Source organism: Carassius auratus, chromosome 24 (assembly GCF_003368295.1).
Source record: "Carassius auratus strain Wakin chromosome 24, ASM336829v1, whole genome shotgun sequence".
Lineage (NCBI taxonomy): Eukaryota > Metazoa > Chordata > Actinopteri > Cypriniformes > Cyprinidae > Carassius > Carassius auratus.
Window position 1 is genome coordinate 20,540,994 of NC_039266.1, and position 20,081 is coordinate 20,561,074.

Sequence of the window (20,081 nt, forward strand, 5' to 3'; positions counted from 1 at the left end):
AGAATATTATGTTTTACTTTTTTTCATAAATTAAATTTGATTAATTTACATTTAAGTTAACTTTATCCTAATGTGACGTTGGTTCTCATGGGGGGGGGGGGGGGGGTCAACAAGGACATCTAGTGGCCGTTCTGTATATTGCATTAACACATGAGAATTCAAAATATCATTGTGTGAAACACAATTTGAAATGAAAGTTTTAATATAGAGACAGATATCGACTTTATAAAATAATATTAAACATGACATTTGGACACTTGATGATACTTGTACAACATAGTTTTATTTTTCTTTAGTTCCATGCAAAATCACTGAAAAGTGCAATGGTTGACAGCAGGGTGCAGATGCTGTTTGTTGTTGTTGTTGTTGTTGTTGTTCTGGTGTTCTGTCTGTCTGAGTAAATCATGAGAAGAATGTGAGCGCTGCAGTGTGACAGTAGCATATCGAAGAAAACACATTGATGAAAGAGTCTGGAGATGGTCAAAGCCAACCCAGTCTTCCTTAACCCGTCTACTACAGACGGTCTTTACAAGGAATCATATTCACTGAGAAATCAAATCAAGCAGTAAAGTTCTGTTAGAGATCAACATATCTTACACCAAAATATGCATCTTTTCGCTCCTTTATCAACATAACTGCACATTCAGTAGTGTCTGATGCGGTCTCATATATTTGTCTAAAAAATGTTTTTTATTGTTTCTTAAAACACTGGAGAGTTTATTCAAAAATAGATTAAATACATCAGAGCAACATAATTATTTTGGAATGAGATTGCGTTTCTAGATTCCGTTTAAAAACTGCTTTTGTTTATTTAATCAGTTTAGGCTGATTTAATTTAATTTGATTTAATTGTCAATGTGAGAAAAACAGGATTTATTTTCTTCATGCAAATGCATTTTTATTTTGGGGGAAATTTAAATAAACCTAAAAAAGAGGTTCAAATAACAGTGAAAAAAAAGTACTGGCGACATATGAGATTCACCTGTTTCTGGACTCTTCTTATTAATTAAGATGTATGTCTTAAAATATTATCAAATTGCAACAAAGTACACATACCTATCCATCTATTAAAATAAACAGAGTCTGATAAGCTAAGGCAGTGTATTTGTGTATCAAACACTATGAGAAAATCTCAAATCCTTCCACTCTCAAAGAAAAACTGAAACTACAACATAATCCTTCTCTATATATGCTTTAAAAGAGCATCAGGTCAGGCTGTTATGCTCTTGATGTACAATAAAAGTGTCGTTTGTAAAGATAGCAGCTTCATTAAAGATCACCCCCTCATTACCCAACAGATATTTAAATACAGTACGAGTCTGAACAGATACACACAGAAATCAACCAAACCGAACACATCTCATAATCACTGGATTTATGGCACTGGCGGTGTTGTAGACAGCTCCATTATTTGTCGTTTCCAAAGTCAGTTCACAGTTTTGTTTTAAAACGTCTTGTAGATTCTAAAAATATATTTCTATATTTATAGATTGGGTTGTGTTTTCAGAAGTGTGCCATGTTCCAGCTCAAGGCCTGGTTGCACAGTGCTTCAGAGTCGCTCAATCTTCCTCCCTGCGTTGAGACAGAGAGAAAAGCTTCGTTTGAACCATCAAACACCGCTGTACTGCATCTGACACAGCTCAACTGAAACATACTTACCATTGCTTATTACAACGCAGCTATTCTTGTAAAGTCACCTGGAAAAAACAGAATAGAAAAAAGACTGAATTGCTGGAGTGTTCCTCATAAGGCTTTCCGTACCACGCTAAAATGATTTGATACCATACATCAGAAGGAAGAAGTGTGTAGGAAGGAATTTGGGGTAATAGTTGTGGCACATTGCAATGTTTGTACAGATGCACGGTTAAAATGAACATCATCTCGCCACTCAAAAACAGGTGCCTGGAAGCAGCCCGGGGATATGTTCATTACAATGAAATATCCATTTGGTTTAATGGATACTTCATTTCTATTTCTTCTAATTTCTATGGCAATTAAAAAGAAATCAAATTTGATTTACGATGCAGTGCACACCGTTGGCATATTTCCCAGAACATTCATCCAAAGTTTGCTGCTTAAAAATGGCTTTGGGGCAGATGACAATATGGGTGCGAATACAGAAACATTGGAGATATTATTTATCTTTTCTGGGGGTTTTAAACCGCTTGTTGCATGTATTATTGAATTTAAAGGCGAAAATAATGCTGACAAATGTTTGAGGATTTTTTATTTTGTTTTTAATGCATTAAAAATGTTCACAAGCTGCATTTATTTGATCAAAAATGTAGTAAAAACGGCACTAGTGTGAAATATTATTATGATTTAAAAGAACTGTTTTCTATTACAATATATTTTAAAATGTCACTTATTCCTGTGATGCTAAGCTGAATTTTCAGCATCATTACTCCAGTCCTCAGTGTCACATGATCCTTCAGAAATCATTCTGATATTCTGATTTGCTGCTCAAGCAACATTTTATTATTATGATGCAAATTTTGCTACCACTTTCGCATCATAATAATGCAAAGATTATAAATAGGGGTAAAACGATGACTATTGATTTGCGTATTCCAGTGTTTACCACATGCTCTGGTACACATATTCATTTGGACAGAAGCTGATCTTTCTTCTGCATTACTGTTTTTGCTTTGAAATCCCCTAGAAGGAGTTTTTTTGTGGGCCTTTGTATATGTTTAAGTGTCTCACCAGGACGTTCTTGTCCTGCTCCAGCTTCAGCTCTCTGTTCAGCTGTTTTTCCAGATCGTGTCCATAGAAATCCCCAGACTCCAGCTTACCTGCTGCCCTGTGAGACCAGAAACACTGTTAACACGCACCCAGGGGATCTGGACAGCACGGGATTCTCCCGTTAGCAGGTGAAAACAGCAGCTGTTTTTGTTACCCTGATCTTGGAGAGCCCCTGGCGTGGAGAACGTCTGATGATGGGAACGTGAGGTCTGTTTCACTCCCCGCCTCTAAACATGGTTCAACATCAGAGAATGACTCATTCTAGAATTAGAATCAAACATGTGTATAAACCTGATGTTACCTGAGTTCAGTTCTTTCACCAATGAAGACATTGTGTTGGTTATGGAGTCGGCAGCTACCAGGAGATCATTTCTGAAGTTCCTTCTGGAGCCTTTAATCAAGAAATACAATTATTTTATATTTAATATTTTTTTAATATAAATATAAATGCGTTTTCAGTGTTGATAATAATCAGAAATGTTTCTTGAGCAGTGAATCAGCATATTAGAATGATTTCTGAAGGATCATGTGACACTGGAGACTGGAGGAATGATGCTGAAAACTCAGCTTTACATCACAGGAATAAATTACATTTTTCAGTTTATTCAAATATAAAACAGATATTTTAAACAATAATAATATTGCACTATTTTACTGTTTTTACTGTATTATTGAGGAAATAAAAACATCCTTGAGCATAAGACTTCTTTCAAAATCATTGATTTAATTTATTTTTTATATTTTTTGGCTAGAAGCATAATATGCATTATTCAGGTATAAAATTAATTTATTATTTTTTAATAGTTGCTACTTCAAAATGTAATAATTTTACTTAATATATTAAAAATGTATGGTTTTGATTTAAAGATAAGTGCATTTGAGAACACACTTTAACTCAGTTTAAATTATGCTTTTGGGTTCAATGTGGTTTCCATGAAATCACTAAATAAACAAAAGCAGTTTTTAAATGGAATCTAGAAACGCAATCTCATTCCAAAATAATTATGTTGCTGCATAATCCATTTTAATGCTTGAACACAAATGCAAATCTCACATTTTTGCTTTTGTATGCTCTGGTGTATTTCATCTATTTTTGAATAAACTCTCCAGTGTTTTATTTTGAAAGCACAAGAGGAACAGGTTTGTTACCCTGAGTGAAGGCCTGCTGCACCTCTCCTCCCAGGCCCATGAGCGAGTCCTGAGGTGTCTGACTGGGGGTGGTATTGCTGGATGTTGATTGGACGGGCATGGGGATGGGTGTGGTATTGCCAGACACTGATTGGATGGATGTGTTGATGGTGTGGCTGGGGGAGGAGCGAGGGGAGGGGCCAGGGCCCTGGTTCTAGGATACAAAAAGAGATTATACAAAAGCAGTGTTAAACCTGTTCTGTTATTGCTTATAAAATCAATTATAAAAAATCTATTTTATTCATTGAAATAAAGCTGCAATTAATTAAAATATAAACATCAGATGAAAAGCTTACTTTAAGTTGAGTTTAAATGTCAATTTAAGTTCAAATGTGAAATATTGCCTTGGCAACTAACTGAAAATAATTTTTATAAGTACTTAAAAAAAAATAGAAATGTCAAAAAACAAAAACAAATCTAAAATACATTAAAGGCTGATTAAAAATATTAATAATACTAGATTTGTTTTTGCCAATCATTCATGTCTATAGCACAAACAATGAAAATAATTCACATCATAATGTATTATTAATATGTTATTAATATGTAGAGTATGTAACTGACAACGTCAAATGTGATCCTGAACCACAAAACCAGTCATTAGTGTAAACTATTCCAAACTGAGAATTATATTATCTGAATAAATAAGCTATCACTGATGAATAGTTTGTAATGATAGGACAACATCTGGCCGAGATACAACTGTCTGAAAATCTGGAATCTGAGGGTGCACAAAACACTAAATAGAGAAAATCACCTTTAAAGTTGTCCAAATGAATTCTTAGCTATGCATATTACTAATCAAAATTGAAAGTTTGATATATTTACAATAGGAAATGTACAAAATATCTTCATGAAACATGATCTTTAGATAATATTAGAAAGATTCTTGGCATAAAATAAAAATTTCTAATTTTGACCCATACAATGTATGTTTGATTATTGCTACAAATATAACCCAGCAACTTGAGACTGTTTTTGTGCTCCAGGGTCACATATGTAGTCTGTCTGACGGCATGCATTTATTTAGATTTGTGATATGCTAAATGAACAAATGTAAGTTCTGGATGCCAAAGACACAACCAACACAAACATTTCATAGGTTTAATATTAGGAAGAACAGACACACAACACACAGTTAATCTCAAATCAGCTGAAGTATATTAACACACAGTTTTGTTACTAGACTCTGAGACTTACGGCTCTTTTTAGCTCTTCTTCCTGTAGATGGAGTAGTTCAGCACATTAACATGGAACTCTGCATTTCTATTTCACTTTATAAAATCATGTCATCATCATTTGTTGTGTGTTTGTGTGTGATCTTCACCTTTAACAGAAGCATGAGCTGCTCTAGTTGGACCATGAGTTCTCTACGGCTGTCCTGAAGGGACGACATCCTCTGCTCCAACTCCTCTTTCCTCTGCCTGAGACACAGTCAGACAAAGAGAGCATGCTGTTATCAATATAACTTTGACATTAACCAAAAAACATTGCGGATCCATGAACAACCTGATTTTTGACACTATTTCCATGTGCTATTTACCACATTAAATACATCATACAAATTAGGTAATGGTGTAAACACACCCACACACCCCTTCAGTGTTGAACACAATTTGTAGAGTGTAGAGACAAGCAATGCCTGGTTATGTCAGTTTATGGATAGTTTATGAATAAGATACATAATGCAACATAACAATTCAACCAATCTGTTTGTATCAGATGCTTTCTACTTAAAAAAAAAAAATACCAATCAATAAAAACAACATAAAACACATAAAAATGTATATAATTGAATTATTAAAAAAAATAAACATAAATATAAATTAGGAACCATATTCTATAACATGGTACTAGCAGTAGGTTTTATTTACAGGTAAAATCTAATTTCTAAAAATGTATTATGGTTTTTACAAAACCATCTATCAAGTTTATTATGAAAATAGTAATAAAGACAAATTTATAATCCATAATATAAACATTTACCATGGAATGGAATCATATTCTTAACTGGGGTATTTCCAATAGACTATCAATAGGAGACCGCTAAAATCTAATTTCCATAAATATTAAAATAGCTTAAAACAAACTATGGTGTTAACTATAAAAAATAGAAATAAAGACACATTTAGAAACCAAAGCTGGTGTTTAAGGATATAATAATATACATTTACCATAGTTCTTTCCTGGGAATCATATTCTTAACTGCGGTATTTGCAGAAGACTATCAATAATAGGTCAGATCTAATTTCTAATGGTTTTTATAAAACAAACTATAGTGTTTATTCTCAGTTCTTCTTTCACATCTGAACTGGTGATGTTCACAAACAGGAAAGAGCCGTGCGCGGTGTTGCAAACTGCTTTTAAAGTGCTTTCACTCATTCACCAGAAGAGCCATGATCAGGTTACATTCACTTTCAATGCTGTCTATCTCGTATCCATCAGTGTCTGTTGTTCCCCACATCCCATCAGGTTACAGGTCTGATTCACGGCTGTACGCTGTGTGTGTGTGTGTGCGCGCAGGTGTGTTTACCTGAGCAGTCTCAGTTCAGCCAGTAGCGTTGGGTTTTGTTGGCTTTTGTCTAACGGAGGCTGGGAAGCTTCTTCATGTTGTAGTCTCAGGCGTTGGATCTCTTGCAAAATCTCCCTGAAAACACACAATTTATTCATTGTAAGAATGCTGATTCAAAGTTTGCATTACTAAAATAAACCGACTCAAACTCACTTGTTCTTGTTCTCTAGCTCGGCGATAAGTTGTCGCTGCTGTTTGTTGGAGTCCAGACAGAGAGAGATGTCCGCTGGGACTCTGGTCTTCTGTTAACAGTTGTCAGGTTGTATACAAGGTTAATGAGTTGTTTACATCTATTTATTTTCACATATTCGTTATAATTAAAGAAGAAGTGTGTAATTTCTGAGCACAATTTTTCAGACAGGTTTCCCAAACAATCCAATTGCCATCAATCTATTAATGGAAAAGAAAAAAAAAACAATCTTGTCTGATTTACTTTATAGCAGTTTTCGCAAAAGTATGGTATTAATATTTGATGAATAATAGAATGTTTCTCTGAGCAAGTGCTCTGATTGGCTGTCCTACCGCTGCAGCTCCATCAGCAGCCAATCGGGAGGCGTAACGGGCAATGAGGAAGTGCTCATCATCTTGGGTTTTACAGCTCTCCTGGAAACTGTCAATCACAGAAAAGGGTGGAGCTCGGTCATCTTTATAGTTACCAGTTTAGAAGGACAAAAGAACTTACTGTAATATTATATATACTGATATATATATATATATTAGTAACCTATGCAAAGCTCAAGCATTAAAAGTAAACAAACCAGTGGTTCAGTCATTCATCCTGTACAAAGTTTTGTTGTTTTCTTGCACTAACCTTCATGTATGTGTGTGTGTGTGTGCGTGTGTGTGTGTGTGTGTGTGTATGTGTGTGTGTGTGTGCACGCGTGTACACAGTTTACATACATATGCATGAAGGATAGAGCTACAAAACTTTGTTTTGTTTTAAAATGCACAGTTTTACCAACTGTTTTTTTTTTTTTTTTTTTTAATATACAGAGAAGTTTAAGGAAGTAAAATGAGCCTTTGTGAATCAAAATTAGATCATTTTAAAGAACTTATCCACCAGTACTTTCCTAATCACAAAAATGATAGCATTTCCAGCACTGTAAACACATTTCAGGATCTAAGCAAATCACAAAGACCACAGAGCCCCAGTTTCCCAAAAAAGCACTGCAAGCAAAGCAAGGATAATCATAATATCAGAAACCTTTGCTGGGAAACACAACCATAGCTAAGGGTTTAGCCTAGCGAGAAAACAAATGTAGCCATTCATTCAGAGATACTGGTGACTCTGAGATCCATCATAATCAGCTCCTTGTTTAAATACTAGTAGCTGAAAATGGATAATTGCTTGTGTATTTTCTGTTGTTGCACATCAAATAGACATGAATCTTGCCAAAAATTCCATGCACTTCTACACAAAATTCACACACACAAAAAAGCCTGTATATAAAAATCAATCATATTTGTCATATATTAATCAAATTAAAGGTTTACATACTATTTGAATAATGGATGGGAACAAAATATTTTTCTAAATTATAGGGCAAATTAGAGTTTGGGATGGACTCGTTTAAGTAGGCAAAGGGATGCTATTAATAGTTCTCATTTTGAACTACTGTGTTCATACATCTGGTGCAACAGAGCGCTACAGTGATCAGCACTTTTTTTCTGCAGCACAGTTATGGATGTATTCTTTCTATTCATTTTCACCATAGCCAATTAAAAATCCATGAACCTGACCAATACACGCTCAAGAGAATCATAGCAACATGTGCTTGCTTGTAGCAAAAATGCATGAAAATCTGAACGAAAGTACATACAAATAGAATAATAAGGGACTTCTCATCCCATGAATATTATGGTTATAGTTATCAGAAAAGAAATTGCATTGACAACATGGATTCCATAGAAATCAAACTCATAACCTTGGTGTTGCTAACAACACTATCTACTATTTGGAATGACATAATTAGAATAAACAATTTATATATAGATATATATAACCACTTTCATGCATTTATAAAACTTATATTGTACAACAGCAACTTCTCTGATTGGTGAAATCTGGATATAATGTAGGATTACAGGTTGTGTAATTCTTCTCTGAGAGTTCAGCAATTAAATATGATCACACTCTATAGAAGCATATTTTATCTCTATAAACCCTCAAGGTAGTTCTGTACTGAAACGTTAATACATTAGCGCTAAAAGTAAATCTCTCTATGGGGAAAACCAAGAGCATTTTGACTTCCTGACTGCTGTGCTCTATAGCAGTGAAATCTAGTATGTTTAACACAGAGTAAACACACTGATTAAACACAGTAAAAGCTTGGCAAGTTAGCAAGCTGCAAACACAAGACAACACTGTGACCAGAACAGTCACCATCCCACATCTGATGTCCTTTCTAAAATGCAGAGATTATATTAGATACATTAAAACTGTATAATAACCTCCATTGTTTCCTCAAATGATAGTTTGATATTAACAATGTTACACAGAATTCTGGGTATTACCAGACTGACATGGTGACCCTGGAGCTCTAAAAACAGATTAGGGAGAAGACTGCCACAGCAGACCGACAGCTCACACTGACCATGAACGGTCCTTTCGGAGGAGATTCACATAAAGTCCGATAAGCATGTGCTCATCAGCGAGCCTATCCGCAATATCGAGGCTGTACTGAACCCTGAAACCATGTTTCACAAACACAGAGATGAAAAATAATGTGGCCTCACGATCTTCTCGTCTTCTTACGATTACACTATACAATAATGCATTATTTGAATGCATTAGTTATAATACAGAATGCAAATAGACTTCAGTTAGAGTTGAGATGACTTATTTAAAGAAATAGTCCATCCAAAAATGTAAATTTTGAAAAAGTATAGGCCACCCAAGATGTAGTTGAGATTGTTTCTTCATCGGGAAAGATTTTGAGAAATTTAGCATCACCAATGGATCCTCTGCTGCGAATGGGTGCCGTCAGATTGAGAGTCCAATCAGACTTACAAACATGCTGCTTCTCACTTGACAAGAAGATAGTTAAAGGACTGGATTATTGTGATGTTTTTATCAGCTGTTTGCACTCTCATTCTGACGGCACCCATTCACTGCAGAGGATCATATAATGCTACATTTCTCTAAATCTTTTCCCATGAAGAAACAATCTCATCTACAGTACATCTTGGATGGCCTGAGGGTGATTACGTTTTCAGCTCATTTTAATTTTCGGGTGAACTATTCCTTTAACTTGATGCATGGGATGGAAGTAGTATCCAAATTAGTCTTTTATAAATTTGCAATGGATAAAGGACAAATTCTCAACATTAATTTTATTTTCTGAACCAAAGCCAATCAGGTACAAAACCACATAAAACCTTAAACAGCTGTTCTTCAACCCCTCACAGCCTTGTTTTCATCTGCATCTACTCAAAACAGTCCCATGTATCCCATTACAAGATGATATTTACTCCTTGTTATTCCTTTATACACTTGTTGCGCTTACAACAGATAATAGTGACATTATTTCATCCAGGTTGACTTACCCTTTCCCTTTTAAAAGATCTGGGGTCGTCCGGGAAAATATTTGCTTCGTCTCATCGTGAGCACCTCTTTTTACCCAAAATGAGACATAAAAAACTAATTAATAGGCAACACATATATACTTACACAAACCTGTTTAAAACACACCACAAAGAGATCAGAACATCTTTACAGCAGTTACTGTATTTTAGTAGAATTGGTATACTATTATAGAATTTAGTAATTTAGTTTTATTTCAGTTTTCTTTTAAGTTTTAGTTCATTATTGCTATAAGTTTTTTTTAAAGATTTTAATTAAGTATTTTTAGTACTTCAGCTTATTTCAGTTAGTCACCAAGAAAATATTTCTAATTTTCATTGAAGCATACAATATTTAAAATCTATTCTATTTCACGTTTTATTGAACAAAATAGTAATAGTTTTAGTTTATTAGCAGCCTGTCTTACTGAACAGACATGATCTAAGCTCAGTTTCATGCTTGTAAACATACTCCTAAATAGCCTCACGTTTTGCTGGAGTAAGGGTTTCCTGAGGAAGGCATGGTGTGAGAGAGTATGAATTCACTTCCACTGGTCGCAGGTCGGGGAGGCCTGGAGAAAATGCAAACAACAATTGAGGCACTGCAATAAAAGTGTGTCTGTCTGCATCGTGTCAAACATAGGTTACAGTGCGTCTAAGATGAGTACCCCCCCCCCATCAAAATATTGTGAAATCATATAACATGAGAATATATAACTATTCATCTCACTTTACTTACCATGTGTCCCTGTTTCGCAGCATAAAAGCAAAACCACAACGCAAGACAATGTTAGCATGCATAATTTATGTTACATGTAGTGTAATACATTTTACACGTAAAAGGATTATTCAAGCAAAATGTGTTGGATATGGTGATGTCTGAGTTTACATACACTACATGAGTGAGGTTGAGTGGTTTCTCGGATGTTTCGGAGAACGTCGGGTAAGGAGGCTCTCGACCGGAGGCACAACTCAGAGATTTACTGAGAGCATCGGACAACTTCTTAGCTGGAGATTTCTGGAGAAAAATAAAGGACTGTACTGAACCAGAAGAGACAAGATTTATACAAATATACAGGAATATGTTTAATGGAACCATACTTTGAAAATCAGGATTTTCTTTGCTCTTTTATATATATATATATATATATATATATATATATATATATATATATATATATATATATATATATATATGTGTGTGTGTGTGTGTGTGTGTGTGTGTGTGTTTATGGAGACATACTCATAGAATATCAGAAGTGGTATTACTTAAAGGTTTTATAGGTACTGTAATAAATAATACGTTTAATTATAATAGTCAGAGACGGGGTAGAAAATGGTCATTTTTTATTTTGTAAATATTGTGGAAAATAAGTGTGTATTTATTTTCAGCAGTTTTCCACATTTAATTTCCCTGTAAGATTGAAATCTGTCAGATTTTATTAAAGAAATAGCTAATTTTATTCAGCAAGGATGCATTATATTGCTCAGACATTTATAATGTTACAAAATACTTATATTTCTAATAAATTCTGTTATTTTGAACTTAGATTTTTTTTTTTATCATGAAGTATCATGAAATGTTACTTGAGCAGCAAATCAGCATATTAGAATGATTTCCGAAGGATCATGTGTCACTGAAGACTGGAGTAATGATGCTGAAAATACAGCAGTACATCACAGAAAAAAATTTGATTTTACAATATATTCAAATAGAAAACAGTTATTTAAAATTGCAATAATATTTCATGATATTCATTAGCTTTTACTGTATTTTTGATCAAATAAATGCATTCTTGCTGAGCATTTCTTTCAAAAACATGAAAAATTCTTCCCATACACAAGAAAAGAAAAGTAAATTCTACCGGAGTGGCTAATTCAATGCTCATAGAGTTCAAATTAGATTAAGTGTAAAGTCATAAAGTGATTTGACTTCTGATTTCTGGCAAACACTGTCAAAGGCTGTTTGGATGACAGGACTCGTGCCGTCACTGACACTTACTCACAGTCACGTTCCCACATGGCCGTTCACCTACCCATGACATGTACTCCTTCATCTGGTGCTGGTTGCTATGGCTTCCCGAGGCATGGCCCCTCCAGAAACACTCTTGGCAGAGTTGGTAATTATCACATTGTTGGCACCGGTAGCGGAATCCCATCATGCTCTGGCTGTGGCAGTAGGAGCACTCCACAGGATGGAAGACTAGAGAAGAGTGAAATCAAGTCAACATTTCTAATTGAACGCTGTCACAATATTTGTCATTCATTTAAGTTATGAATGGCTGAAGGAAGTACTAACATATCGCTTAGCCTATGTATGGTTCGCTATAAAAATGAAATAAACATGCTTAAAGCGCACCGTTCTCAACATTTGCCAACCGATGCATCAGCAGTAACCAAACCAGACACTGAGGAGGAGGATCTGACATGAACGTGTCAAGAAACACATTGAGCGAGACCTTTTTCTGAGGAAGGACAGCAGTTAGTAAACAAATGAGTCAAATAAATACCATGTGCGTACAAGAGAAAAACAGTTTCGCTTTTTACATTTTCAAAAGAAATTGTGAATGGTGTTTGATGTTGACTGCAAGGACGCTGCTATTTGCAACTGGATGCTTTGCTTACTTGTAAAGTCTTGCTTACTGTGAAACTTTTCACCTGTTGTATTGTCCTCCATGCAAAAAAAATAAAATAAGTAAAAAAAAGATTTTAAGATCATTTAAAGGGTTACTCCACCCCAAATTGACAATTCTGTCATTAATCACTTACCCCCATGTCGTTCCAAACCAATAAAAGCTTTGTTCATCTTTGTTTTGTTTTTACGCGAAGAAAACAAAAATATTGAATAAAGTCGTTAGTTTTATTTTATTCACACACAAACAGTATTCTCGTCACTTCATAACGTTACGGTTGAATCACTGATGGCAGATGAACTATTCTGACGATGCTTTCCATACTTTTCTGGACATTGACAGTATAATTTACCTGGGAGTCATTGGGACAGTCACAAGCCTCCCGGTTTTCATCCAAAATGTCTTAAATTGTGTTCCGAAGACGAACAAGTTTTAACAGGTTTGGAACGACATGGGGGTGATTAATGACTACATCTAAATTTTGAGGTGGAGTATCCCTTTAATGTTTTTTTATAAGTCTCTTATGCTTATCAAGGCTACATTTATTTGATCAAACATGCAGTAAAAAACTGTAATATTGTGGAATATTTAAAATAACTGTATAATATTGTAAAATGTAACATATTCCTGTGATGCCATGCTGATTTTTCAGCATCATTACTCCAGTCTTCAGTGTTCCTTTAGAAATCATTCAAATACGCTCAAAAGAACAGCATTTATGTGAAATAAAAATCTTTTGAAATATTATAAATGTCTTTAGTGTCACTTTTGATTCATTTAATGCATCCTTGTTGAATTATTATTAATTATGAATCATTATTCATTTTAATACTAAATAAAAAAAAAAAAAAAAAATGATTTGAATGATTGTGTCCGACAGCTTACATAAATAAGAAATAGATTTAATAATTTATTATTATTATTATTTTATTATTAAGAGTCATTTCAAACCTCTTGTGGAAAACAGGTTCTTGTGGACTGCTCAGTATAACCAAAAGATGGTCCCTCAAAAACCGTCATGGGCAGTTTGAGTACCTCTCTTAGGAACTGGTCAAACTGTGAGTAGATCATCACTCCGTTTGGGTCTGATATCTGTGAAAATACATCTTGAGGAAAAAAGACAAGCAATCAATTTCATCAATTCTCATTTCTCATCAAATTAATTCTCATTTTCATTAATTTAATTTATATATATATATATATATATATATATATATATATATATATATATATATATATATATATATATATATATATATATATATATTTTTTTTTTTTTTTATAAACTAAATTATTCTAGATCCAGGTAGCATAGCATGATACAGGTAGGAAAAAACTATTATTTAAATTTTATTTCAAATAAATGTTATTTTTATTCATTAAAAAAATCCCAGAAAAAAGTATCAGCCTTTATTAGCATAAGAGACTTTAAATTTATTTGTAAAAAATCTTACCAACCCCAAACAGTTTTGAACAGTTTTTCTGAACATTACTAGGAATGATTCACCAGAAAGAGAAGCTTTAGCTACACTGACAAGGTCATGAGAGGCGAATATGCCTCATGGCTAGAAGTGACTTTCAAGTAATGACAGCTGCTCTGACCTTTAAAATGATGATAGAATGATTAATCGAGTCCATTCACTTAAGCACTCATTAATCAGCATCAAACCATTGAACACACATCAGTTCAAAGGCAAATCCAAAGTGAAACTTACATCTAAGTTTATCCAAAATCTTCCCTCCACAGAGAGCAGCCAGGGCCATCTTCACCACAAAAACGGAGATCTTTCCCACTCCTTCCCTAAAAAAAGACACAATGAAGAGTCCTCGTGAAAGCTGCCATATACAGGAAATGAAGCTTCAAATGAACTTTTTTTCTTTCTACTTTTAAAGATATGTGAATACTATATGTCATCCATTCAGACAGATTTAAGGCAACTTCCTTACAGGTCGTAGGCCGCTAACAGGAAGTTGAGGAGGTATGAGATGGACTGGTCAACATTGATCTGGTGGGTTGTGGGCAAGCGCTTGTTTAGCTGGGAAAAGATGCTGGACAGTATTGCTTGCAAATGTGACACTGAGAACTCTGTGCTGAGGTCCATGGCGCAGAGTCTGTTTTCCCGGAAAACCTCGATAATATTCCAGATATCCACCAAATGCACTGCAAGAAGCACAAAACAAATGTCAAATGGAAATGCATCATTTTCAAAACATAAATGACAGTAAATACTAAATGGCGTAATGTAAAATCTTTGCATGAAACACCTGCACACTTACAATTGCACTTCTTCTGAATGAATCTCAGCTTGCATGCTGTCCTGTATGTGGCCAATCTGATAGAGTCCAGATCGAGTGCACCTGAGAGATCAAAAAACATCACATCTAATGAACGTACATGGAAAAACATAAAGCTTAAATCAGCCAAAGACATTTTAGCTGGTTTAAGATAGTCAAGGTGTTGTTTAGGAGGCTTTGACCAAGCTTCAAAATCCTAAAACCTCTCTACCACCAGCAAAACAGACTAGACTGAACAGCTTGGCTAGGTTGAAAAACCACTGTATTTACAGTATTTTAAATATTTTGTAACATTGTAAATGTCTTTACTGTCACTTCTGAGCAATTCAATGCATCCTTTCCGAATAAAAGTATTAAATTCTTTAAACTTATCAATATTTTCACCATTATCTCATAGCTTGAGTATGAAGTAAAAAAAAGAGGAATACATACGCATTTCAGCAAACAGTTGTCTTCTGTCTGCCATGGCACTGCTGTAGCTGCCTGACTTTTCGATCTTTCTGTGAAACATCACACATACAGAAAACAAAAGCGCAGTATGACAGGCGTCCCACAGCGGTGACGGCAAACGGGGCTGCAATGAGACCTTTTGAGCAATTAGTCTTCAGATTTGCACAAAGTTATTTAACTATTATTGTGGGTAAAAACAACATCTATAATGTATTACACCATTCTTCAAAGTTTCTCCTCTTCATATTTTAAAAGACTGACAGAAAAAATCTAATTCTCAAAATAAAACTAAAAATACACAAACCATCCACGATGCATCTGCCTAATGTGATTTGCCTCTATCAAACGGTAGATGAAAAGTTTGAATGGACACACAGCCTTTGACGTCAACAACAAAAGATACAGGAAGAATGTTGTCCTCCCTTTTAAAAGCTGATAATACTATTTACTTTGTTATTCTAACTATACACAATTATATCCATACTTTTACCATTGTGTTTCCCTGCTGTCTGCAGCTTGTATTTCTTTTTAAAATGAATTCTAATAATTTTGTTGTATTTATAACTTGCAAAATCATTTTTTTTACAGTAGATTTGTACATTTCTGTTCAAAAGTTTGGGGTCAGTATTTTTTAATGTTTGCAAAAGAAGTCTCTTATGCTCACCAAGACTGTGCTTTTTTAATTAAAAAATAATGTTGTATTTTCCTTCATAAATCATTCTAATAACACTGATTTGGTGCTCAAGAATCACGCTGCTTAATATTTTTTTTATTCGAGGTTCTTTATGAATGTCTATACTGTCACTTTTTATCAATTTAATCCATCCTTGCTAAATAAAAGTATGAATTTCTTTCTAAAAACTCCTGTGCTGACCCTGAACTTTTGAATGGTAGTGTGTATACACTGTATTTATAGATATAATACTTTTTTTACAGTGTAAAAAGAAATCCAACCAATGTCTTAGTAAATAGTTTTTTACCATCATGCACTTGCATCTCATAAAAACATGACAAAATGTTGCTCTGAGGAAGCTTTAAAATAAGGTTTTCCCTCCTCTTTAAAACTGCACCTGAACTTAAACCATGAAGTTAAACTCCCTCCTTCACAAAGCGTTTAATGCTCAATTAACTTTAAGGAATGTTCAATCACAATCCCAGAGATCCAAGAGTTCACAGGGACAAAGCGCTACAAATCCAGCCATCAATATCAAATTCACCTGTGGATGTGAAAAATATCCAGAATGCACTGCAAAAAATCAATCCATCAGTAACATGACACTAATCTACCCTACTGATCTCACCTCAGAGATAAACAAGCTCCCACAGAGTAATTAAGCGTAATTTAGTGTTTTGGTTTACTGTTTCAACGCCGCATCTATCATGTTAAACCAACTGGATGAGATCTACACAAACTAATGCTTTAAAAAGAGCCAAACTATCACAAAAACACAGAAAAAAACCCAAAGCAGATACCCTTCGGAAAGCACCATGATCCTCTTCTAGCTTATTTATGAGCGACCACAACAAGTCCACAACTTTTAATAAAGCTTTTCGTCTGGTCGAATCAACAAAAGTGGCCCATAGAGTTCTTGGCAGCCGACTGAAATAAGAGCCAGTCAGGATCCAGCATGTGTCACCTCTATCTTTAACTTCCAATGAGCGAGACTCACATTCTTGTTGGGCCTAGACGGCTGGTTCAGATCTGGTTGCAAGTTTGTTCCGTCTCCTAACCCTAGGCCTGGTCCTGCCTGAACGGCCTGTGGAGTTGTTTGCAGTTTAAAGACTCTCTGTGTGAAATTATTAGGCAAAATGATGAGGCTACGCAAGAATGGTTCGCTAGAGAAGACTGTAATTCAAGCCCTCTAATGGGACATTTCTAGAGAGATCCCATATTTCACAGTCGGTCTTCTAATCTTTTTCTCTCTCTCTCTTTCTCCTTTTATTGTGGCTCTGGGATCTCCGAGCCTATAAATATCCTTTTGGACAGTCAGTGGCATCCAGGCATTTTGAGCCAGACTCCTTTTTTTGTCACTCTCTGTGGGTGATTTATTTAGCATGGCAGGTTGAATGAAAAACATAAAATAGTGGTTTTTGATTTGGCTCACCCTTGAAGTCGGTTGGCATATAAGACATACAGATCTGACCTGGAGGACAAAGTCATGTTCTACATAAAGCAGCTGTTCAGAGTATCTTCACCGAGTAATTAGTGCTGGATTACTTGCATTAAACCGTCTATGGGAGTAACTGATAGCAGCTAATGCTATTGCATTTTTCCAAAACCACATAATGCATCTATTTGAGAAAAGCCATTGCTAGATAACAGACGAAGCTGACATTAATACAGGCCGAAATTAAATATATGCGTACATATGTTTGTTTTTATATTATTTAGATTTATATCTTATATGAATTGTTATATATTTGTGTATTTTATATATATATATATATATATATATATAAGCCATTCATAATAGTAAATACACACATACAGTAAGTAAATCACATTTTGCCATTATTTACCAATTTTATATGCAGTTAAATATGCAGTTTATGGAAATATCAATCAATTCAAATGTCTGAGTGAAAAGAGATTTTGTTTACTTTTGCACATTTAGTTCTGTCTTGGGCTGCTGTGAAAGCTGTGAATTGGATTCCATGAGAACTCTATCCGCAGCAAAGTGAACCATTACTCAACCTAACTGCTTTTTCCACCAATCAGACACAGTAACTGTCCGTATGCTCTGATTGTCATGGTACCGCCATGAAGCAGCACAGAACTCTGGGTAAAGTCTCGCAGCCCATTCAGACTATGATTTACAGAAAAGTCATTATAATGTTGTCTTCTGCATGCATTTTATTAGATTGATTAATATAATGATGCACTTCAAAAACAACATGCAGTCTATTTTCATACCATTACACACAAAATGAAGAAATAACTTTTGGTGAACACAGATTGAATGTCTGTGCATGCAGACCCTAACATAACCTATTTCCAAATGTCTTACTATTCAAATTTCATTTAAAGTACAGAAAATGCTAATCAGATGGCAACAATGTTTATGTTTACAGTATAAAGGCAATTATTAAGATAGGTATTTACTAACTAAGGGGAATTTGATTAGGTAAAACAGTAAACCAACACGCACTCACTGCATTTAAACCAATCCTCAACCAAATGCATGTAATTATATAAATAAATTACGCATGCAGAAATAAGCAGAATTTGAGTACTTCAATATTACCACAATTCATACAGCTAAATATCATAGTTCTGGCACTGCATCCGATGATTGAGGAAATGATGTTCCAGATACACACTATTAATATCATACTTGCAGAGTCTGCATCGTGCCTGTTCAGTACTGTGGAGCGTTCACAATGAATTGAAGCTCTCGAGCTCTGTGCACTTGCTACTCACCAAACGCCTGTCATCGCCAAAACGGGATTCAATTCAGCTCCTCTGCGTTCACTGAAGCCCATCTGCACTAAAATGGGCTTTATCGACGAGAATTTCGGCGTTTGAAGACAGAAGTCTGTTTTCGTTCGCATCAGACTCTCAGAGAGCGCCGCGGATCTCAGACCTCTGCTGCTCATTTGCTTTGATGTGACGTAATGCGCTTCTCGCGATGACGTAATGCGGAATCTCGCCACTGAAGACAACCATCAGTGCTCTGGTGATAACTTTAAATGTGAAACCAATTATTTATTATGAGTAGACAAAAATATAGAACAATTCTAAACTTCATTATCCTGAACGACAGGTTCTTTATTCATAAATGTCGACTGTCCAAATGTATTTCTCATTTCTTTTAATTACGTCTTTTAAACTTGTAAAAAATGTAAAAGGTATTCCATTGTTACATATTATTAATCTGTATTTGAATCTGTATCTTATTGAATCTTGTCTTTTGTGTCTGGTTTAGTACGGTTTAATAATATTAAAAAATAAATAAATAAATAAAACCTTGCAGAAATATTGATAAATATCAGTAGAATGTGTTTTTCTTGATTTTGATGAGACAAAAGGTTATGAGCAAAATTTTGTGGGGCAAAATATTTTTTTTTTCTTGATTAAATCTATATGTATATTAGCTATATATAAATATACGTTTTGAACCCTTTTTTTTTTCCTTTTCTTTTTTTCACTGTGGCGCGGCGCAATGGTCCTAAAACTTTTCATCACTCAGACCCTGAATAAACTTGATACGTGATTGCATTCGCTATTCAACATCAAAACCTTCGCAACCCTGAAAGGCTTTTTTCACTTTCTCACTTTTGTCTATTGTGTCAGCGTTGAATGAAGGCCTCCCTGTTGCCTAGTAACCGCGCGCGCACGGTGAAAGCGGGGCTGGAAAGTGGAAACAAACAGCTCGCGCCGTGACACAATGCCGAGATATGTGTCAGCATTTATCATATAGCGCTTGATGGGTCAAAAATACAATAAATATCATTCATGGCTCAACGTTCTGCGCTTTAGCAGCGAATAATGTAAGTATTGAGAGCGTGAATCACAGTCAAACCTGTTGTATTGCTGTAGTCAGCTGATACTTGCGACTGTTAACCTCGTTTTAACCTGCGTTCATTACTAATTAACTCAAGGTAAGAGTATTTATTTTGTGCAGATGGTGGTTAAA

The 20,081-nt window shown here is 34.8% G+C and overlaps 1 protein-coding gene across 14 annotated transcripts; it reads right to left on the reverse strand.

Moving 5' to 3' along the window:
- Positions 1-261: 261 nt before the first annotated feature.
- Positions 262-19,067, reverse strand: LOC113042581 (dystrobrevin alpha-like). Of its 14 annotated transcripts, none has more exons than XM_026201535.1 (24): positions 18,866-19,067; positions 15,427-15,494; positions 14,977-15,057; positions 14,647-14,860; positions 14,415-14,500; positions 13,651-13,805; positions 12,426-12,531; positions 12,103-12,269; positions 10,960-11,084; positions 10,806-10,814; positions 10,555-10,638; positions 10,052-10,117; positions 9,100-9,192; positions 7,028-7,115; positions 6,659-6,747; positions 6,467-6,580; positions 5,261-5,357; positions 5,134-5,154; positions 3,895-4,087; positions 3,047-3,136; positions 2,900-2,972; positions 2,707-2,803; positions 1,660-1,697; positions 262-1,572 (listed from the first exon to the last, which is right to left on the reverse strand). In XM_026201535.1, the coding sequence occupies exons 2-23, from the start codon at positions 15,458-15,460 to the stop codon at positions 1,680-1,682; spliced, it is 2,100 nt and encodes a 699-aa protein (XP_026057320.1). In that variant the 5' UTR covers positions 15,461-15,494; positions 18,866-19,067; the 3' UTR covers positions 262-1,572; positions 1,660-1,679. The 14 variants fall into 14 exon arrangements, with proteins under 14 accessions (XP_026057320.1, XP_026057315.1, XP_026057312.1 ...); XM_026201530.1 differs by lacking the exon at positions 18,866-19,067 and adding an exon at positions 16,918-17,749 and having other exon boundaries at positions 10,052-10,114; XM_026201527.1 differs by lacking the exon at positions 18,866-19,067 and adding an exon at positions 16,918-17,748.
- Between the last annotated feature and the right edge of the window lie 1,014 nt (positions 19,068-20,081).